Source organism: Symphalangus syndactylus, chromosome 4, assembly GCF_028878055.3.
Source record: "Symphalangus syndactylus isolate Jambi chromosome 4, NHGRI_mSymSyn1-v2.1_pri, whole genome shotgun sequence".
Classification (NCBI taxonomy): domain Eukaryota; kingdom Metazoa; phylum Chordata; class Mammalia; order Primates; family Hylobatidae; genus Symphalangus; species Symphalangus syndactylus.
In genome coordinates, this window is record NC_072426.2 from 121,165,545 (window position 1) to 121,189,678 (window position 24,134).

At 39.5% G+C, this 24,134-nt stretch overlaps 1 protein-coding gene across 11 annotated transcripts in view; it reads left to right on the top strand.

The window, feature by feature from the left end:
• The window catches only part of ARHGAP10 (Rho GTPase activating protein 10), a 364,968-nt gene that overhangs the window by 202,474 nt on the left and 138,360 nt on the right, over window positions 1-24,134 (top strand). For all 11 annotated transcript variants that reach the window (XM_055276077.2, XM_055276078.2, XM_055276075.2 and 8 more), the window contains one exon: window positions 19,446-19,520. In XM_055276077.2, the coding sequence (XP_055132052.1) occupies window positions 19,446-19,520 (75 nt within the window). The remainder of the gene's footprint in view (window positions 1-19,445; window positions 19,521-24,134) is intronic.

The window sequence follows — 24,134 nt, forward strand, 5'->3', positions numbered from 1 at the left end:
GATGGGAAAGTATATTTTGGCGTTTAGAGGAAACTCAGCAAAGATATAGAGAAAGGGTGACTGAGAAAAGACAAACTTGGTTGTGAAGGAAACATGGAGAAACAGTAAAAGCAGGTAATCAGGCTTATGCATTTGATTGTAAAGGAACTGGGTAAATACTAGAAGGTGATAGGTAGCAAAGAAACAGGCATTCAAAAAGTAAATATGAAAACTAATATTGGTAGTCATGCATGGGATGCCCCAGGGTTCTGCTTAGGATGCAGTATTTATAAGTGAGGTAACTGATTCTGGATAATAGGTTTGGCAATGGCGTAGATAATGCAGATACAGCCGAATGATTTTGCTGAGGTCGTACCAGTCACATTTAGCAGTTGGTTATATGTAGATAGGAATTCTGCAAGGAATTTTACCTTGAAGTGTTAGTTTGGGTAATGAAGGATGTCAAGGAAATTGAGAGGTCCATGATCTCATACCGTATATCAGGAGCACTAGGGGTGCTTCTTGGAAATTCAGATTACTGGTCTCAGTCCACATCTGTTGAAACAGAATTGTTGACAGTTGGGTCTCTCTGCTTTAGACAATGAGAGATCCAATAGGAGTAGTCAGGTGGAGAGAAGAATTTTCTGATCTTCTGCCTTTCGGGGACAGAAGATGCCACAGGGGCTTTCCTGAGAGAGTAGGGTTTATGAAGGCCCTGGGTCATGGTGCCATATAGCATTTGGGATAATGACAGAGAGCAGATGGATGTAAGGTAGAACTTCCATCCCAAAATGTGAGATTGAGGGAAGAAATAACAAAATGGCTAAATGTAGTCATGTTTCCTTGTGTCAGAAGCCAAAAGCAGTTACAATTTCAAATGCATTTTAGGTGAATCTCAGACAGACTCAGAAGTGTTCATGGCAGCTCCTGTTCACTCATCCCACTGCTTTACCTCCAGTCCCTCCCACCTGCCATCTCTGTGTGACATCTGGCTTCTGGTGCCCTGTAGTCGTTTATTCCTATGTGGGAAAACATTCCCTTATTCTCAAGTAGCTTTACACCACCTTTCCTCCACTGTCTTGGTCTTGTTGAAAACCAACATTACTAACATTACTGTGCAGCCACCATGATTTGTAGCTCTCTCATCATGAAGTCATCTGCTCTGCCCACATCTCTGGAAAAAGACAATGGGCTTGGCCTTCTCCCCTGCCCCTCCTGCACCTCTGACATCTCTCACTCTTGAGCTGAGTTCTGCAGGGCAAAAGGAATTGTCCAGGTTTGCAAGGATGTGGGGTGTCAGAAGGAAGGAATTTTGGCAGAGGGATGAACGAGAGTCAAAGTATAGATGATGGAAACAATGTGATGCATTTGGGACCCGAGGGCCATCAGGCAAGATAGGAGGAGCTGTAGGAATGGAGAGTGGAGGGAGGGAGGGAGGCACTCAGATTACTCTGCTGAAGGGTTGCCTTGCCTTTGAGTGATAAGGAGCTGTCAGGGTTAAGTTCCAAAGTGGTGCAATAAGATAAGCATTTGGAAGGATTCTTAACCTCTCAGACCCTTAGTTCCTTAAAAAAAAAAAAAAAAAAAAAAGTTTATTCACACTACCTCCCACCCAGCTTTGTGAGGATTAAAGAGCAAGTCTTTGCACATAGTAGATATTCATTAAATGCCTATCTTCATTTCCTTCTTCATCCTTCTCCTGCATTGTTTTAATCTTGAAATGTGCATGTGCCTCATTTGGCAGTTATACTGCCTGGTATTTTAAGTTATATTTCCTATGTTTACTTTGTTTCTGGAACTTTACTGTTTACTCGGAGAAAATGTCTTATTTATCCTTTGCTTGCCTCTTCTCATTTCTAAATACAGGCATGCCTTGCACACATAGTAAGCACTCAGTAAGCATTTGCTTTTTGCTTGAGTATTCAGATTTGACTAAAATTCCATATTGGTAATATTATGTGTCTCAACAATTTCTAAAGTCATTGGAAGAATTTATATGTGGTTGGAATTGGTACTTTCACATAACATGTAGGATTGGTTTTCATTCCTTTATGAATTTATGTCAGCATCTTTCTGAACTGCAGGTAATATATTAGACATAGAAAAGTACATCATGTTATGTGTGAAAGAGTCTTATAGTTTCAGAGATTGGAGTGTAATTACATCATTTCTTTGAGTAAGTACAAATGAGCCGCTCCCCATGAGCAGTGCTTTGTCTCTTTCTGGGCCTGCATGACACCTAGGTGCATGTACTATATGATACGCAAAAACGATGTAAGACTCTTTTGCTTAAAAACATCTTTTAGTTGCTATTTTTAAAATAGTCATTACCATTTAAAACTAAATTTGGATGCCACTTTTGTTTATGAAGTTTCTCAAAAAATCTTCCATATGTGGATAATTTGAATATTCACTTTAATTTTCTAGAGTATGGCATTAAAACGTCGATCTAGGCAAGCTGTCAGTTATCAAATTCAGCATTGTAACAAGCTGTGAATTCATGGGATAGAAGTAGGAAGCCACATATAAGATGTGACAATCTTTCATTTGTTGCATGTAAAAGCAAATTTATCTTCCTTTGCAAAGCAAAGTTTTAGATTTTTGGAAAACCTTACTGCTTGAAGATTGCTTTGCCTCTAGAGCACTTTGGAATTGTATGGGGTTCTCAAGATGGGCTCTGGTAGAAGATTACAATGTATAATTTCAGTATTAATCTTCAGGGGTATGGAAAGGAAGATGTCCAGAGTGAACCTGAAACAAATTTTACCAGTTGCGCGTTAATTTTAAATTGCCAAGGGCAATGAAGAAAATAAAGAACAGCTGTCCTCAGAAAATTTGCAGCAAGTAAACTAGAGTTTCTCTCTGTCTCTGTTTTAATCAAAATGGGTGTGAGGTGAGTGTGGGTGGAAATAGAGGACAGTCTTCTGTGGGAGGGAGCTGAAGAATCTTGTGGTGTCTGCAGAAATGCAAATGCAAAATTGAAATAATAAATCCAGGCAAATCAGGACTGAATATTCATTTTCACAATTAGTAATCTTATTTGTTTTAAGGAAACTGAGAAACTATTTGTTTCCAAATGAATGGTCACATTAAATTAATAGGGGCAGATCCTTCCTCTGAGATGGCGAACCCCAAGTCCTTGCCTTTACCACTCGTCTGTGTGGTTTAGGGTTTGGTTTAGGACTGTTACTGCTTTCCTGTTGTCCAGTGACTGTTTTTTTTTTTCAGCCCATGAATTCAACCTTCTTTTCTCTTTGTTACCTATGGTTTTATACATTTTCCTCCTCTTTATTTTTTTTATTTTATTTTTTTTGATTTTTTAATTTTGATTTTTTTTTATTATTATACTTTAGGTTTTAGGGTACATGTGCACCATGTACAGGTTTGTTACATATGTATCCATGTGCCATGTTGTTTTGCTGCACCCATTAACTCGTCATTTAGCATTAGGTATATCTCCTAATGCTGTCCCTCCCCCCTCTCCCCACCCACAACAGTCCCTGGAGTGTGATGTTCCCCTTCCTGTGTCCATGAGTTCTCATTGTTCAATTCCCACCTATGAGTGAGAACATGTGGTGTTTGGTTTTTTGTCCTTGTGATAGTTTACTGAGAATGATGTTTTCCAGTTTCATCCATGTCCCTACTAGGGACATGAACTCATCATTTTTTATGGCTGCATAGTATTCCATGGTGTATATGTGCCACATTTTCTTAATCCAGTCTATCGTTGTTGGACATTTGGGTTGGTTCCAAGTCTTTGCTATTGTGAATAGTGCTGCAATAAACATACGTGTGCATGTGTCTTTATAGCAGCATGATTTATAGTCCTTTGGGTATATACCCAGTAATGGGATGGCTGGGTCAAATGGTATTTCTACTTCTAGATCCCTGAGGAATCGCCACACTGACTTCCACAATGGTTGAACTAGTTTACAGTCCCACCAACAGTGTAAAAGTGTTCCTATTTCTCCACATCCTCTCCAGCACCTGTTGTTTCCTGATTTTTTAATGATGGCCATTCTAACTGGTGTGAGATGGTATCTCATTGTGGTTTTGATTTGCATTTCTCTGATGGCCAGTGATGATGAGCATTTTTTCATGTGTTTTCCTCCTCTTTAATGCATCCACAGAATAGAAATGAAGAAAATTAATAGGACTGTATTCCATCCTTACAATAAATCATCTTGCTTCTGGGTGTACTTGGGGTTGGAGGTTGGGTAGGTGTCAGAAAATGACAATGGTATATTTTCAAGTAGTGTCGAAGGTGTTTTTAGAACAGAAGAAACTTGGTGGAACTGTCTTGCTACAGAGTAGGCATGCTAGGCTTTGTTTTTGCATTGCATTCTGATGAAGTCTGTGACATTTTATGGTACACTGTTAGCATAGTGGTGAAGAACATTAGCCCAAAAGGACTATCTTGATAGTAATCTCAGTTTTACTCCGTATTAACTCTGCCATGTAACCTCTCTGTGTCTTTTTTTATCATCTGTGAAATGGGATAAGGATCAGATCTCCTTCATGGGGTTGTTGTGAGAACTAAAAGAGAATGCTTAGGACATTGGCACATGTTGAATGCCCAGTAAGTGTGAGTTGCTTATTTAGAGATAAATCTAGTCATTGAGGCCAGTTATAATTAAGTAGTGTCATTATTGATTTAAGGCTCTAGGAGATTGAAGAACTTTCTATTTTTTTTAAAAAATAGCGATTTACATTGGGAAATAAATCACCCAAATTCACTTTATCTGTTAATTTTATGTGGCTCTTAGAAAAAACAGCAAAATTAACTGGTTTGGCTTTTAACCTCCTCCTCTTCAGCGATTTGTGGACGTTTGAGCATTAAAATATCCCGAGCAGTAAAATAGCCAGAGGCTCAGAAAGAACACTACGGTTTTCAGATTATCTCAAGCTTTTCCTCAGAAGCCAGACAAACACTACAAAACACCCTGAAAACCAAAAACAGGCATTCTTCCTCCTGGGATTTAGTACCTGCTACTGCAGCTGCTCTGAGGTGGAGAGGCAGAGGGCAGCAGCGAGACACAACATTAGGCCTTCTCTGATGTTTTCCATCTCTGCAGCAGGGGAATGAAAAGGAATCTTGCAAAAAGCAACGGCCCACTTTTGCCTTGAGTTTGAGTCTGTTTTCTGATTTATCGTAGTAAAATTTTGCTAGTACTTAAACCTGAGCTACATTAGAGATGAGCTGGAAGATCCTTTCCAGCTTACTTTAATACTTACCTATGCCTGGGCACACACATGTTAGATGGATTTTAGTCGTAATTTTGGGGTATTTCTTACAGGGAAGGTATTACAGAAAAAAATATTAGAAATATGGTTCCTGTTCTTAAAGATGAACTTCAATCTAACTTCAAGACAGATTTTACTCTACTTTCATGTTAACCAGTTATCCTGCGTAGTTCCACGGATACTAGTAGAAGACACAAGACTCCTGGATCTTTGACACTGGACCGTTTATTACTGTCAGTAGCTAGAGTAGTGCATTTTGTGCTCATTCCCTGAGCCCTGATTCCTCAGGGCACTGCAGAGATGGCCAGGTGATACTTGTGGATGATACAGTTGGTTGTGTTATAGGAGGAAAAACTCTGAATGCAGGAAACTCAGATCTTTTATAATGGCCAGCAAGCAAGCCTTTTGCTCTAGGAGACACCATCTCTATTTGCTAAGGCTGCAAGCAACCCTGCTCTTTGCTCCAGAGGGTAGATACTGGAACAGAGGGTGCTCCCACCATGCTGGGGTGGTGTTGGTAGTGGTGGGTGGTATGATGTGGGGAGTTGCTTTGTGAGCAGTTGTATCCAGAGAGTGGCAGATCCCAGGTGCTGTGCTGCATCGTTTGCCTTAGCTCTTTCTGTAGGCTGTGGTGAGCGATTGACAGATTTGGATGGGAGTGTGTCTTGAGATCTTTGACAGAGAATAGAATTGGTGGGAATAGAATGGGGGTAAGATGGCAGGCAGGGTGGTTGCTTGAATTTGGGGAGTAATTCAGGTAAGAAATGATGGAGGGTTAAACTAGAGTATTTGCAATGGAAAGAAGGGATGGATAGGAAGAGAGACTTCGCAGACCAACAGAATCTGATGACCTGCTGGTTATTGGAAGTCAGGGAGAGGGGAAAGCGAAAATGGACTCTAAGCTTCCCAGACAAGGTGGATGAGACCTTTAGCCAAGGCAGAATGCAAGATGAGCGGTAGGTTTGGGAGGGATAGAGACTGGTTTTGGATATTCTGAATGCAAGTGGCATGTTATAAGAAATAGAATGAAAGCAAGAGGAGAGATGGCAGGAATTATTTTTAGAGAGGTAAGGTTTTGAGAGTGTAAGTCAAGACGATAGTGGAGAAAAGGACAGAATCTTTGTGAATGCCTCTATTTTGATGATGAGAGGAAGAAGAATAATGGAGACATAAGACCAGAGGGACAGGAGGAGAAGGAAGAAGGATGGTTGGAAGGGAATCCATAAGAGGGGAGATTCCAAGAAGGAAGAAGTCAGCTGTGTCAAATACTCTAGAAAGATCAGGTTGGTGGAGGAATAAGAAACAGCCATTGGGTTTAGTGGTTGGGAAGTCAAACTAAATAATAGCGAGGTTGTACTTGTTTTTTTCTTAGGTGTTATTCTTCTCACAAGAACCATATGAGACAGGTGGTATTATCCCCATTTGCATGAGCCCCTGAAGTGAAGAAACGTGATTTGATTCGTCTAAGTCTCAGACTTAGAGAGCAGTATACTACAACTTGCTTCCAAGACTGTGTTTTAAATACCCACGCTCTTAACCACAGTGAGCATGAGGAGATGGAGACACTATAGTCTGACCTTTTTTTTGAGGATGTTGGAGAGATGAAGGAAAGAAAAACAGAAGACAAGCTGTTAAAGAACAAAGTTTTAAAGTTTGAGAGTACTGTAGGAAAGGGAAGTTGGGAGGGAAGATTTAAGTAAATCTGGAAGTGTTCATCTAGATTCAGGATTAAGCCATTCTAAAGTTACATCTGCCTTTTTTCTGTAACAACTGCTTCATGGATTCTGAAGGTGCATCCTTGGGCTGAGAAAGATGCACTGTCTTTGCTGAGGATTGTTGCAACACCTCGGGAGGTCTCTTCATAGCAGACAAAATGTCAATACAGAATCTGCATATGACAATATATTAAAAATTTTAACGTATTGCGTTTTATGTTTTTGGAGTATATCACACTCTCTCACACAGTCTCCATAAAACTCGGTAGTTGAGCAGATATATATTAATAGGCTCAGTTGCACATGTGGTATCAGAGGCCAGAACAAGGTAGGGTAAAGCTGTCACAGGTCACGCAACTAGGCAAAGCTGGGGTTTGGAGCCTAGTCTCCTGGCTCTAAGTCAGAATTATCCTATGGCAGCAGAAACAGGGTGAGAGGAAGAGTTGGTGGACAGTGCAACTTAGTGGTGATGGGGGAGCTTGATCCTACGGGAAGGCCCAGAGGCTGTGAAATACTCCTTTTGCCAAGGTTCATGCTGTGAGGAAAAACTGAAGGGCACATTGAGTGAGTCACAGCCAGTGCCTGTATTAGATACTGGGATAGGGAGACCTCTGGGAGAGTGTGGGGCCCCAAAGGTTACTATTGAAATTGGAAACTCCAGTTACTCCGCCGCTTTCCTCTAGGCCCTGTCTCGGCACTTTGCCAGTAGCTTGGGTAGAAAGAATAGCAACAAGTCTAGGGCATCTGGTCTGAAGCTAAAATGTTTTCTCTTGTGTTGCCTAGAAACTGAAAACGAGGCCAGCCACCTGTAGTATACAGTCCATTTTGACCGTAAGACAGAGGTTACAGCTAGTAAACTTTCTACCTTTCATATTTGAGACTTGGATTCGAAAGGATGAGACTTAGCATCAAGCCTTAGATGTATCTTTAGAAGCCTAAAATTGTCAGTACTTCCAAAAGTACGGGTTTAGACCCAGAAGTGGGTATTTGCTTTGCACTTTTTAAAATATTTCCCACCTTTCTCCTGGGATGGGACAATAGTGAGTGGATTTGACAGACAACCCCAGTGGGCACAGCCACCCTCACGTGCCAAACTGTCTTGTTTCTGTGTTGAGTCCCTAGTTTGTTTGGGAGTGGGAAGACTGTGGGAATGAGATCCTAAGACCTTTCCTAAAAGTGCCTGCTGGTGGGGAGGCTAATCATCACAATACAGAAATGCGTTTACACAAAGAATAGGTGAAGGCGAACATGCCAGTGAAAGCAAGACTTATAGGAAAGGGAAAAACAGATTAGTTGGTGGCAAATAATAGCTGTCTGTAATGTTTTTCTATCAGCTGTTCAAATAATTATCATCTGGGGAAGAACTTACAAATGTTATTGGTGAGTAGGAATTGTATATTTTCCATGAGTCATTCTTGTTAAATAAATTTTGACTCTCTTCCCAGCATGTGCTTTATTTTATGAAAATGGGCTTATAGATTAAAGGACTTGGTTAGGGCATTTATATGTATCGTGCCTGGCTATTTTGCAATTAATTTTGAGTTTTATACTACAATTAAAGCTTTTTTTTTTTTTTTTTTTTTTGAGATGGAGTCTCGCTCTGTCGCCCAGGCTGGAGTGCAGTGGCACCATCTCGGCTCACTGCAAGCTCCGCCTCCCGGGTTCACGCCATTCTCCTGCCTCAGCCTCTCCGAGTAGCTGGGACTACAGGCGCCCGCCACCACGCCCGGCTAATTTTTTGTATTTTTTAGTAGAGACGGGGTTTCACCGTGGTCTCGATCTCCTGACCTCGTAATCCGCCCGCCTCGGCCTCCCAAAGTGCTGGGATTACAAGTGTGAGCCACCGCGCCCGGCCTACAATTAAAGCTTTTAATGATTGCTTGGTATGTGTGAAGCTCAGGCACTTGCTTTATAAACATTATCTCCTTTAATGTTCACAGCAACCCAGTTCCCATCATTAACTCCATTTTCAGGTGAAGAAGCTGAGCACAGAGAGGTTGAATAACTTGCTAGGTCACATAGCTAGAAGGTGGCAGAGTTGGAAGCTTTCAGGATGTTGGTAACCTTAACTTGTAATAATTTATATCTTGTAACCTTAACACATCTGTATTTCCAAGATATATTTGTTTTTTATTTAAATGGAGGTACCAAGGTCCAGAAAGTTTAAAATGTTATTCAATATTATGTTGAATCTCATCTTTGTACAGCTCTACTTTATCTGCTGCCTCAATGCTTAGGAATTATCCCTTACCTGCTGCTTGGCAGTATTTAATGCACTGTAAGTGTTACAAATAATGCATTCTTCTCCCAAAGCTTTAGAATTATGTAAATACCGTATCTTAAATTTATGATGGTGAATATGTCCCTTTGATGGAGTAGAGAGTATCATTCTTCTGTCTGCTTATATTTAAAACCATTTTAATATAAACACACATTTTTGACAGAATGTTATAATGTTATGAATTGCTGAGTATCTTGGAAGAGTATCTTTGTGTATGAACCTGTTTATTTTTATGTAACCCAGTGCAGCAGATAGCCTAGAAAGTGTTTACTATACTTAAACAGACATTTAAACATTAGTGCTTACTGAGGACTAGTTATAAATATATGTAAGGAACACATTATCACATTTTTGTAATCCACCTATGATCCGAAACAATATTCATGAGTCTCTTCTTGCTTTTCTTAATATTACCTTCATAATACATCATTCTTAGCCAGATTGCTAGGTATTTCCTCACAAGTTTTTCTAATTATTTCATGAAGAGTACGTTTTTCCTTCATTTTCAAGAATATTTCAAGATTAGCTAATGTTAGTAATTATATAGGAAAATATATACATATAAGGCATCTAAAATAATGATTAATATTTTTATGTGCATAAAAGCATGTTTGTTTGTTGTATAACCCATAGAGATACTGTCTTTACAGTGCTAGAGGGATATGCAAACCTATATTTGTATTTGTGCATACACATGTGTGTATATATATATATGCACATGTGCCTCATTAATAATGAAATGTTAGACTTTTGATGTAAATCCTGTGAATGCCAGTATGAACATTAATGACCTTTTACCCCTGTTGTCAACACACACGAGTGCAAATAAATGATTCAGTCTCTCCACAAATATTGATGAAGCATCTCATTCCATGCCAGGCAATCTGCTGGTTACTAGATGAGAGCTCAATGTTAGTTTACAGAACCATGGAATTTGAGAATGTATTTCTGTAGAATCATACGGCTGCAAAATCCTTTTTAATCATTTCATGCCTGTTACCATCAAAAGTGTTTATCTTTCGCTTTGAGCCCTTCTCCTTTGTTGTTATATCTTTTTCTGTCTTATATTTTATTTCCGTATTTCCTTTACTGATTAATCATCGATATATTAATTGTTCATTTATTTTTCAATTCATTCGTTAAATGTATACCATAGGCTAAGGACAAGTTGAGGTATTAAGAATATAGAGCTGTCAGGTATAAAAACTGCACCTGAAGCTGAAAAGATAAGAAAGAACTTCTTGGCCTATTTAGTTTCAAGTTACTCTCTTTTAATTATAATTGTCTCTTTAATTTTACCCTGTGTCTTCACTTGATTCCACCTCACTGCCTAAAATATAAGTACTCAACAATTCCTGTGAAATTAACAGGAAATTAAATGTTATGTAATTTCTAGCCTATCTTCTCATTTATTTCCAGTTTTTCCTCCCTTTTATTTTGTATTCTTCTCCCTGCTTACCATTTCTATTTTTAAAAATTACCTGTCTTTTCTCTTCTGCTTCCTTTATTCTAATGCTACTTTTTGTTTTCAAATAATCACATTTATCTGCCAGTTGTAGCCACTCTAGCCTTTACCTCTCTTGTTTACCTGCATTTATCAGCCCTCTTAAGTTTTATTTTCCTTTTGCATCTGATTTTTTAACTATCCCAGAACATCTTATTTTCTGTCTTGCTTCTCCAGCCCACCTACAGGGACCAGTGGATGCCCACTAGTGCTCAGTAGTTCCATGCAGGTGTTTTCTGGATCAGGTCTCTGGCTCTGGTAACACCATTTGGGTTTGAGAGGGAAACAGTTGAGCAGAGATGATGATGAAACTTGACTACTTCCCACTGTTTGACCCTCTCCTCAAGGAAGATGTAGGTGATGTGAGTAGTGCTCTATGACAGTGTTGTGGGAGATTGGAGGAGACAGTTGGTAGGAAGTAAGACACATTTGATTTTACCTTATCCATTTTGCCCAGAGACAGCTGTCATCAGCTGCTCATCACTATAGTGGAGATAAGCTTACCTGTTCTTTGCTAACTATCAGAACCAATCTCAATCTAATTTATTAAGAGAAAAAAAAAAAACTTTGGGCCTGTAAACACATTGACCAGGTTATAAATTTTTGTTAAAAGTTAGAAAATATATCAATATCATCACTGAACATTTATATCCTGAAAAATCACAATAATTTGGATATTTTAACTTAAATTTTTCAGTTCTGAATCGTGATGTCCATTTTGGCCCAAGCCTATATTTATAGTTCTATATCAATTTCAAGTCAGATCAACCTAGCTATACCTATTCTGTGCCCAACTACTCTATACAAGGCACCATAAAAGCTATTAAAAGCAAAAACCAAGGTTGACCAAGTATCTTTCTAGGTAATATCTCTGCGTTTGGAGAAAAGGTGGAATACAGGTTCATGATTCTTCATCTGAAAATTCCGAGGCTTGGTGTGTTTTGGAATTTAGACCTTTTTAATTAAAAAAGATAATAGATCATTCAGAACATAGGAACAGGCAAAGATTTCATGATGAAGATGCCAAAAGCAATTGCAACAAAAGCAAAAATTGACAAATGGGATCTTACTAAACTAAAGAGCTTTTGCACAGCAAAAGAAACTATCACCAGAGCAAACAGACACCCTACAGAATGGGAGAAAATTTTTGCAATATATCCATCTGACAAAGGTGTAATATCCAGAATCTATAAGGAACTTAAAATTACATGAGAAAAACAACCTTACTGAAAAGTGGGCAAAGGACATGAACAAACACTTCTCAAGAGAAGACATACATGTGGCCAACAAACATAGGAAAAAAAAGTGCAACATCATTAATCATTAGAGAAATGCAAGTCAAAACCATAATGAGATACCATCTCAAGCCGGTCAGAATGGCTATTATTAAAAAGTCAAAAAACAGATGCTGGTGAGATTGTGGAGAAAAAGGAACACACTGTCGATGGGAGTGTAAATTAGTTCAGCCATTGTGAAAGACAGTGGCGATTCCTTAAAGACCTAGAGGCAGAAATACCATTTGACCCAGCAATTCCATTACTGGGTATACACCCAAAGGAAAGTAAATTGTTTTATTATAAAGACACATGCATGCGTATGTTCACTGCATTACTTTTCACAATAGCAAAGACATGGAATCAACCCAAATGCCCATCAATGATAGACTGGATAAAGAAAATGCAGTACATTTAATATACCATGGAATACTATGCAGCCATAAAAAGGAATGAGATCATGTCCTTTGCAGGGACATGGATGGAGCTGGAGCCCATTTTTCTTAGCAAAGTAATGTAGAAACAGAAAACCAAATATCTCATGTTTTCACTTACAAGTGGGAGCTAAATAATAACACAGGGACACATGGGGGGAACAACACACACTGGGACCTGTCAGAGGGCAGGGGAGAGGGAAGAAGGGAGAGGCTCAGGAAGAATAGCTAATGGATGCTGGGCTTAATACCTGAGTGTGCAGCAAACCACTATGGCACACGTTTACCTATGTAACCTGCACATCCTGCACATGTACCTCTGAACTTAAAAGTTGGAGATAAAAAAATGGAAAAAACAATAAAAAGGTAATATGGGACATACACTGAATAGAATATTACATCTCCAGGCAGGTTTGGTGTGGAAATTACTTTTAACATGTGAAATATGAACATTCAGAGTGGAAAAAATACTTAACCTGATTTCAGGTCATGCATTTATACTTTCTCAGCTTCAGGATTTCTTTTTGATTTTAAAAATTATTTCAATCTCTCTGTTAAATTTCCCCAATAAATTTCTGAATTGATTCTCTCTATATTCTTGAAGTTTATTGAGAAGGAAGCTCATCTTCTTTAAATTTCTTAGAGAGATCGCACATCTTCATCACTTTAGGGTTGGTCTGTGGTGCCTTATATTGCCTGTTAGATGAGGTCATATTTCCCTGAATGTTCTTTTAAAAGTTGTTTATTTTTTTAGGGACAAGGTTTTGCTATGTTGCCTAGGATGGAGTGCAGAGACTATTCACTGGTGCAGTCATAGCACACTATGGCCTTGAACTCCTACGCTCAAGCAGTCCTTCTCCCTCAGCCTCCCAAGTAGCTGGGATTACAGGCACTTGCCACTGTGCCAGTCCCTGAATGCTCTTGATGCTTGTAGGTGTGTGTGACAGTGTCTGTGCATTGAGGGATTAGCTATTTATTTTCATCTACCCAGTCTGGCTTTGTGCCTGTTCTTCAGAGGGCCTTCCAGGATTCTAAGCTGACTGACTCTTGGGTTTCCTGAGCCTGTGACCACTGCAGCTGTCTCAGCACTAGAGGATGCTCTAAGCCCAGGCTTGCCACGAGTCTCTTCAGGACTCAGAAGTTGATGTGGCTTTCTGCCCCAGATGGACCTGGGGAAGACCCCAAAAAGGTACTGGGACTGTGTGGGAATACTGGCCAAGACCTGAGTCCCGAAGACTGTTCTAGGATGTGTCTCCCAGCAGGTCTCTGCATGGTGGGATGAATTTCTGACTATAGCAGAATGGGCTGGAGTTGAGATGAGGCCCTCTTGGGATCTGCTCTGGGGCAGAGGCTGGAGAGCCAGGCTCTTTGGGTGTATGTCTCCTAGTAGGTCTCAACACAAGATTGTTCCCTGATTGCAGTGGGAGGGGCGGGAGCTGAGCCTGGGTCCCCTTAGGATCTGTTGTGGGGCAGAGGTTGGCAAGCCCATCTGGAAGGCTCTGGCTCCCAGGCTGCAAGACATGGGTGAGTCTCCCTCTGGGTCCATGTGCAAGCAGCTCTGAGCTGGGACCTTGGCTGAGGGGCCCTGGAGCCAAGCCACAGGGCACGTCTCAGGTTCACTGCTGAAACCACTGTTAGTATGCAGATGAACCTTTTTGCCAAAGCATCAATGTGCAAGATTCCTTTTGGACCCCTTGGCAGATAGTTTCAGCTGCAGGCTCAAGGCCAAACAGGGCTGTAGCCAAGTCCCTTGGAGGACTGGATCATTGTCAAGCTTGAATCTAGGAGCAAGCTGGTGGCACATCAGCCACCTGGATGTTGGTCTGCACTCTCAAAGCGACCCTCCCAGGTCTTGGGCTCCACCAAGGTTTCACAAACTTTTACCTGAATCCTGAGATGCCCTCAGAGAGACTTTGATGGTGGATGGATGCAGAATTCTTACTGTCATATGGGGATATGAGCAGGTTACTTTCTATGCCACCATCTTGGTGATGCCACTCCTCTATCCGTTAACACTTTTGATTTTGGGAATTGCGACTAAGATTGTGGACTTGTTTTAAGATGTACCCTGGTGGGTGCAGTGGCTCTTGCCTGTAATCCCAGCACTTTGGGATGCCCTGAGGCGGTAGGACCACTTGAGCCACGAATTTGAGACCAGCCCAGGCAACATAGTGAGACCTGCTCTCTACAAAAAAATAAATTCAGCCAAGTGTGGTAGTATGTGCTTGTGGTCCCAGCTAGTCGAGGGGCTGACATGGGAGGATAGCTTGATCCAAGGAGGCCAAGGCTGCAGGGAGCTGTTACACACCACTGCATTCCACCCTGGATGACAGAATGAGACCCTGCCTTAAAAATAAAAAAATTTTAAATGTAATCAAGTGTTAAATTAAAAGGAACCAATTATGAGTTATGCTTAGAAGAAGGGAGTATCACTGTGGGCCGGTGTCAAAAAGGGGATTTTTATCCGGTTTTGAAGGTTTAGATGGGAATTTTACTCACTGTCGAATCTTGGGCAACCAGAATAGCACCTGGCACATATCTGATGAATAAATATATGACAGTTGAATAAATCTGTGAGGAGAAGGGGAAGAGCATTCCTGCTGGGGAGACTTCAGCCTGCATGTAGCCGCAGAGGATGCAATGAACTTGGTTATTTGTGGGTGATGGTCGAGCCGTCTGTTGTGATTAAGTTGAATACACTGCAGTCCCTATAGGAGGATGAGGTGAGGCCCGTCGTGGATGTGTGTGTGTGTGTGCCTTACATACTTGTTAAGGCTAGAGGATGTGGGCTGGATCTGAAGGCTTGCCCTTAAATGGGGATCCAGGGGACATTAGATAATAATAGTGGTTTGAAAATATAGAAGACAGTGTTCAGAATGGATTATAGTTGTGTGTTTCTTTTTAGGGATTCCATAATAAATGTGTGTGCATGAAATTCAGGACTGTGTTGAAGAGGCAGAAATTAGTCTGAAGTTTGAAGAAAGAGTGGACGTTGACTTGTTGCATTTGGAAAGTGACAGGGAAGAAGTCAAAGATTTCAAATTTCTAATACTTGTTGATCAGAAATAGTGATCCCTTTGGTTGACAGGGAAATTTGGAAAAGAAGCTGGAAAGGACATGATAAACTCACTAATATGCCTTGGCATATTGGTTGGTTTATATCCTTGAAATGTATTTGATGCCTTTTATATGAACATATATGTGTTCATAGATAAAAAGTATGTTCCAGCTCTCATTTAGTTCAGAGCCTTTGAGAACAGTGTAGCAAGAAATAGAAAATCGAACAAGACTTGAGTGTATGTATTTTACGTGCTATTTCCAAGCTGCTTTTTGTGCAAGGTTTATTTAAATTTCATTTAAAAATGTAGAAACTGTGTTGAGTAGCTTTAATTCCCCCTTGCACCTCTCAGTATGCATTAGCAATTAACTCTACTTCTCTCAGGTTGATGAATTTGAACTTGATCAATTATTTGATAGTAATTACCGGCACAGAGTGATTATTATTGCCGAAGTGACATTCTTATTTCATCTCTCCATATAATTCAGGCCCTTTTCACAGAGGCATGTTTGCTTGAATGCAGAGTATGATTTGCTCTTTTGGCTTCTACCATTGAGGTCAAACTTTTTAAGGTTTCTTAACTAGAGTAGTACTGAAACCCTCTGGTATTTTAAACTATCTGGACATGCCCTTCTGGCTTCCAAAAAGAAGGAAGGAATGAGGCTCAGTCTTTTTTCCTGTATCAGGCTCAAAAGGTCTCTGATTTTTGTGTTTTTTGGCAACTTTCTTTTCTTTTTTCCAACTCCTGGCAGGGCTGTGCGGCCTACTTCTCCCTTGTAGTCGCTGAGTGCTCCCCCTCAGGAAGGTGTGTCTCTGCTGCTGTGACTCCTTAGCGTTCTGAGAAGACTTAGGTAGACTAAGGGCTAGCCTTTACTCTTCTGGTTCTTTAAGCTCTAATGAGATAGAGAGTAATTATTAGCTTGCTTCGGCTGCCATAATAAAGTATCACAGGCTGGGTGACTTAAACCAGGGGTCCCCAATCCCCAGACCATGGCCTATTGGAACCAGGCCTCACAGCTGGTGAGCAGTGGGCGAGCCTTATGGCCTGAGCTCCGCCTCCTGTCAGATCAGTGGCGACATTAGATTGTGATAGGAGTGCAAACCCTATAGTGAACTGCACATGTGAGCGATCTAGGTTGTGTGCTCCATATGAGAATCTAATAATAAATGTAATGCACTTGAATCATTCTGAAACCATCCCCCCACCCCAGTCGGTGGAAAAATTGTCTTCCACGAAACCGGGCCCTGGTGCCAAAAAGGTTGGGGACGGGGGCTGCTGAATAAACAATAGAAATCAATTTTCTCACAATTCTGGGGGCTACAAGTCCAATATTAAGCTATCAGCAGGGTTGATTTCTTCTGAGGCCTCTCTCTGGCATGGGGATGGCTGTCTTCCCCCTGTGTCTTCTCATGGTCCCCCTCTGTATATGTCTGTGTCCTCATCTCTTCTTACAAGGCCTCCAGTCATGGTGGATTTGTGTCCACCCTGGTGACCTCATTTTAATTTAATTACTTTTTTTTCAAGACCTTATTTCTAAATACAGTCACATTTGGAAGTACTGAGGATTAGGATGTCAACAGATGAATTTAGGGGGATACAATTCAGCCTATAACAGAAGGAAAAATAGGACATTTGCAAAACTTAAAAAATAAGGAATAAAAAGCAAAGAGGATTTATATTCCTTTGGGTATATACCCAGTAATATAAATCGTCCTATTATACACACACATGCACATGTATATTCATTGCAGCCCTACTCACAATAGCAAAGACATGGAATCAGCCTAAATGCCCATCAGTGATAGACTGGTTAAAGAAAATGTGGGGTCAGGCGTATTGGCTCATGCCTGTAATCCCAGCACTTTGGGAGGCGGAGGCAGGCAGACCACCTGAGGTCAGAAGTTCGAGACGAGCCTGACCAACATGGTGAAACCCTGTCTCTACTAAAAATACAAAATTAGCTGGGCGTGGTGGAGCATGCCTGTAATCCCAGCTACTTCAGAGGCTGAGACAGGAGAATCACTTGAACCTGGGAGGTGGAGGTTGCAGTGAGCCGAGATTGCTCTATTATACTCCAGCCTGGGCAACAAGAGTGAAACTCTATCTCCAAAAGAAACAAAATGTGGTACATACTGTACCACGGACTACTATGCAGCCCTAAAAAGGAATGAGGATCATGTCCTTTGCTGGGACGTGGATGGAACTGGAGGCCATTATCCTTAGCAAAGTAATGCAGGAAAAGAAAACCAAACACTGCATGTTCTCAGTTATAAGTGGGAGCTAAATGATGAGAACTCATGGACATAATAGAGGAGAACAACACATACTGGGGCCTATGGGAGGGTGGAGGGTGGAGGGTGGGAAGAGGGAGGGGATCAGGAAGAAGAATTAATGAGCACTAGGCTTAGTACCTGGGTGATGAAATAGTCTGTACAACAAATGCCATGACATAGATTTATTATCTATGTAACAAACCTGTACATGCACCCCTGAACTTAAAAGTTAAAAAAAATAGTATATGTAACTATAATTTTTAAAAAGGCAAAGAGAAAAAGAACAAAACTTGACAAGGAAGAATGAATGCTTTTGTGTGTGCGCTGTGAGTTACAATCTGTAGGACACGTGTTAGTATCATCTCATTTCCCTCCCAGCATAACATAGGGTATAGGATGCAGTCTTTGATCTCAGATACAGCATAGAGACTCCGAGAGGTTTCCTCTTTTCCTCATGAGTGCCTGAACTGACTTGAATCTAATTCTTTAGACTCTGACTAGTATTCTTTTCATCACTCCGAGCAGGGAGGTGAAAAAGTAAACCCTCGTGGGCAAATTCCAGGGCCTTTTGTTTTGTTATTTTGTTTTGGAAACTTTGGAGATTAGAGGCATCATCTGCCTGTCAGCCAGTTGTGTTCTTGTTACCTTTAACATTCGTAGCGGAGAAAATAAACACACAGCCAGAAAGCTGCAACTTGTTTGAGAAGTAAATATAAGTCACATTTTTTGGAAGTCATTATTATGAAAATTTTCAAGCATAAAAAAGTAGAGAGATTGGTACAATGAATTCCCATATTCTCATCCAGATTCAGTAATTATCAAGATTTTGCTACAGTTGTTTCGTCTATCCCTTTTTCCCTCTTAAAGCAAATGTAAGGTTACTTTCACCCCTTTCGGGATGCAACTTTAAACAAATGGAGATTTTCTTACCCTTAATGTCACTCAGTTTGCTAATTGCATAAAAAATGTCTTTTCATCATTGATTTGTTCAGATCAGAATCCAAATGATAAGAATATTTGTTCAGCATACCAAATTATGTTTGACAGTACATTTTCTTTTATATGTCTCGTTCTCAGGGAGAATTCGTTTTCAGATTTCTGTAGAGAGAGAGGATGCATTGATTTGGTTCATTTTGCAGTATACTTTGTGGTGATATTGATTTGAAGTTTCACAGCTCCTCACTGGACAGGACGTGTAACAACTTCAAAAAAAAATTACAGTTTTGCTTTAGTTTTGAATGAATTTCCATGGTTTTCAAGAATCATCCAAACAATGATTTCTTTCTGTGTACTAATCATCACCATATTTTTAAAAGGCTAAAACTTTTGAAAAAAAATGTAAACAAGTAAATACAGTAAACATAAAAGTTTTAGTGCATCTTTACAAATAGGATTGGTATTCATTTCAATGTATCCATGATACTTAACTAACTTATTAACATTGAGGCATTTCATTTTTGTCCACATGGAACATTGTTTGCTGAGATTATTTTTTTAACCACAACTTACAGATGAAAAGCTAGTAAAACAAGTTGTTAAACACTTGCTTTTTCCAAAGGTTATTTTTATAGTTAACAGGAATGCTGCTAATGTTAGTTAGCAAAGATTTTGAATGCAACTGTTTGATGGCTTTTAAAATATGATAGTCTTCTATTTTGCTAATAGTTTGTTTCTTCCCATAGGTATAAATGACCAAGGATTGTACAGAGTTGTGGGGGTGAGTTCAAAGGTCCAGAGACTTCTGAGTATGTTAATGGGTATGCCTCTTTTCTAATCATTTTTCCATGTGTTATTTGTGTATGTTCATTGACTTCACAGCTTAATATTTCATAGTAATGTAGAGAATACTTGTCATTCCATTCCTCTACTTTCTACAGGAGTTTTCTGCTGAACAGAGACAATTGACCCACAGAAGTAGATTAGTATTTGCGTCAGCATAGATTGTCTATTACCTCTTATTAAGAAATGAAAAAAGAATGCACCCCCTGGTTGACTATCTTCCTGTGCTTGCTTCTCACAGGGAAGTGGCAGTCAGGCCTCTATGATTTGCGTGGCTTCCAAATAGCCTGTCCAGAATTGTGACAGTACATTTGGTTGGACAAGACCACTGGGACTCGCTCATTTTTATGGAGCTTCCAAAACTGTCATTTGACAGCAAGGGTCTGATTCTCAGGGATTCATTGGTATTCACAGTGGCTTGTTTGTAGTTCACACCAGGCTCTCCTCCAGAACCATGCATGCTCCATCTGTGCTGATAACACAGTGTTCTTTGGCATCGCAGACTAGAGGAAGCCAGAAAGTGAATTCATTTCATTACCCCAGACATTATGTGAATGACAAAGCGCTTTTACATTACACACTGCTGTCAGTTCATTTCCACCTGTAAGACACTCCACTTCTCCCCCACCCCAAAACAGGCTGCCTCTTGAAGAGTGATGATAACTCATCAGGCTAGAGGGCCTGTGTATCAAACCAATCTGTCATTATGATCTTGCTACATATTAATTTATTTGATACCTTACTTTAATTAATCAGTATTAACAATGCCCTCAGGTGTGCTGTGAATGCATTCCAACCTGTCTGCATTTTAAAACATTATAGCAAAGAGTCATTTTTAGGAAGCATGAGCCAAGTTGAATAAAATCAACTGTCATGCTACGGATAGGATTGCTTGTTTGCCTATATTTGAATTAAGGATTTAATAAGCAACAATCTTTTGTAAGCTATTAACCACAGGAGAAATTGCCTGTCATCAGTTGGAGAGCCTTATTAGAATACATTCGCTTCCATAAGCTGTTTTCATTTTCTGCCTCTCTGGTTTAACTTGGGTGTGCAATTTTGGCAGTCAGATTTTCCTTTTTACCAATAGTGGTCTCCAAATTAAATAGACTCAGGTTGCCAGTGGTTCAGTAGCAGCTGGAAGAATTTAATGGGACTACAGCATCTGCTTTTACTTAATTTTAAAATTAGAAACACTTCTTTCATTTCCAAGATGGTGTTATGATGATTAGAACTGGAAGAGTATATTGATAACAGAATGGGAAATGTGGACTGAAAGGCACATTTTGCTGGTAAATTGGTCCTAAGGACCTGGCATTATTTTTATTATCATCTTGTTCCTGTTCAAGGAAAGTTTGAACAAGGGTTTTTCTGTGGTCACCTTGAAGTGCTAAGCTGTCTCAAAATTTGTTGGTCATCTCATAAAATTCTACGTGTACAGCATTGCTCAACTCAGTGTGGTAGTTTGCTCTGCTCATGGGAAATGTCCCAAGCCAGTCCTTAACTTACAAGGTGTTTTTAAATATCTAAACCCTCAAAAAATTCATGACCTGGAAAACTGTTTTTACTTTTCATGAGCCTCAGAGTAGAAAAGCCCAGGACATGAGTGTGACACAACCTCACACATATTGCTGGCAAGGGAAATGCTTATGTTTTCAGTAATACCATTCTGCAAACAGAGGAAAGTTAGAGAATTGATGTGAAACAGATACTGACTTGTTACCTCCTCATTAAGCCATTCATTTAAGAGGGTTACACAATATACATTTGTTTTGAGTAATCTATAGATAATTCCTAGTGTGAATTTAAGATTATCAGTCAAAAACTTCGGATTTTCATTAGCGTTAATACCGTTTTCTTATTACCTTATGCTACCAATACAAACCTTAGCCCTTGACAAAAGATATTTATTTGCTATTTCCTAATCAATTCAATGTTTCCTTATTTCTTTTATCCTGATTGAGTGGACTTGTCTCTCTTTTCTGGTGTGTTTTTTCCCTTCATATTGAACACTGAGTGTTCAAATGGAAATAATTTAATGCCTCTTCCAAAAAAAGGGTTTTAGAGTTTTGAATAGTCACGTCTACATAATCTTAGGGGTATTTTTCTCCAACTCTTCGCATTTTGCTGCGTTGTTAAAGGGTTACATGTATATCCTGAAGAGGAAAAAATTGTGTGGGTCTGCCAGATTTTTAACTTTGCTTTTTTAAGGCAATTAGTGTTTATTATTATTCCGGCAGGTAATAGGTTTATTTCAAATTTGAATTTTTTCAAGGAACATTTTGTTTGTAATGCATTGTCTTTGTAGAAATGGGAAATAATTTAATTTTTAAGTATTTGAGAAACAGTCCTAAGCCATGTACTATTTTTTGAGGAGAGCTGCCATTTATCCAATTCTCTGTAGTTCTTGAGAGCTAATTATTTACTTTAGAATTTTTTATTGCCATTTTTACACAAAGTACTTTGTATTGTTTGTTAAAGTGTTTGAAGTCTTCTTTAAATACTCATGTAAAAGTTTATAATGATTTCTAGAAGGGTATATGCTTAATCTCTTGCATGTTTTTTCACTTGTCTCTTTTTTTCTGGTGTGTTTTTCACTTCATATTTCATATTAAAATAGAGAAAAATGTTTCTTTCCATTATCATCTTCCGTCGTCCTTCTCCTGCCCCTTTCTTCCCTCCTTATCCTCTTTATTCTCTCCCCCTTCTTTCCTTCTCCCCTAACTTCCAGCTGGCGTGAAATAGCAATGACATTGACCATAGAAAACTGTCTAAATAGAGAGGCAGTTATTTTCCTCGAGGCCAGGTAAAGGAGCAGGCAGCTGCCTTCCTCTACCCGGTGATGAGAGGGTATTCTTAGTTGTCTTCCCCTCTGGGAGCCTAAGGCAACTATCTGCTGGATTTCCAGCAGCCTCTGAGCCTTTCCCTGGACCAAGTTTCTTAAGTTGCTGAAAGAACATGCCCATCTGAGCAGACACCTGCCTTTTTCTTCCCCTTTGCAGCCTCTAAGACAGGGCGCACAGATTTGGTAGAAGTTGTTATTGTTTTTATACAGCAGAAACTTCGCACATTTGGGAAAGGCAGGGAGAAATATCAGATGAGTTGTCTTTAGGTGAGTCATGGTTTTTTAGTAAATGGAGTGAGAATGTAAAACATCAATTACAGTAGTTCATGGTAGATTAGAACTGATACGAGGTAGAATTGTTACGCATTCTTCCTTCTTCCCTACTTTAGTTTAAAACATTAGAGCAGAAGAAGAGGAAATTGTGAGAAAATGTGGTAGTAGCTTGTGTGGTCTGGTGAGCTCAGTGGTTAATTCTAAATCTGATTTGCAAGAAGGGCTGGATGACTTTATTTTCACATATAAAACCACAGAAAACAAGAAATGAGAAGAGTTTTACTTGAAAACCATTACTTTGTTTCCTTTGTAGGACAGCTTTGTCGCATAGATTGGGGAAAAAAGTGAACTAACGTAGCTGAAAATTATAAAACATATTTTCAGAATTCATCCATTCACTGTGCTTTTTCAAGTACTTTAAAATTGGACCTAAGTCAGTGTTGAGTAGGGTGCTAGCAGCTGCATAAAATTGCACTTTGCATTTAGGTTGGACTGCAGATTCTCAGTTTCAAAAAAATGACCAGTGGTTACGTAAGTGTGAAACATTCACCCAAATAAAAAGTCAACTCTTTTTATCTGTGCTTCTTAGTTTAGATTTTTAACAAACCCATGAAGTGTCCTTCCCTGGTCAGAAAGGAAGCAAATTGTTTTTATCTTTCTTATGGTAGAACGTATATTCTGAATGAACCCTCCAAATGTATTTTCACATTTGAATCCCAAATAATTATTAAATTCTGCCTAGTCCCAGTGCATTCACTGATTGTAAAGGACTGCTAGGGATGATTGAGCTATTTGAAAACAGTGAAAATTTAAGAGAGAATTAGTAACATAGACACTGTGTAGTCATTTGCTTCTGATGTGACAGCTGCTTTTTATTCCATGAATTTAGAATGATGGCTTATTTTTCCATAGAAAGAATATGATTCTCAAAATACGGAATCATAATTTGGTAGAAAGCTGGAAATAAAAGATTTCCTTTAGAAGCCTCTTGGATTTTAAAAAGGTGGTTTGCTGGTAGCAAGTTGATTGAAAATATTATCTGACTTGTATGTTAAAATGAGATCTAAATGATTGATTTAATGAGAGAGAATATTCAGTTACCGAAGTAATTGGTTGGCAAAGCCTTTAGAACAGAATTATTTAGTCCTAGTTATAAAGGATTGCACCTTTAATCAGGGTGCTTAATTTGATTTCTTGAATGTATCTGTGGCTTGTCTGACAAGCTCAGTAACAAATGAGTTCTGAATTGTAGGAACTGATCAAAATGTAATCAGTGTCAATTGCCATTGTTGTAGTTTATTGCGTATTGCTGTCAGTTGCTGTAATCAAGAAATGTTGAAGTGCTTTAAAAGTCTTCAGACCTTTGAGTAATTGACCTCATATGTATGATGCTATGCCTGTGAAATAACCATCACTTCCTGTTTTACTTTATCTTCAGAAAGTTTCAGCCCAACATTGAGTTGTCATCCATCCT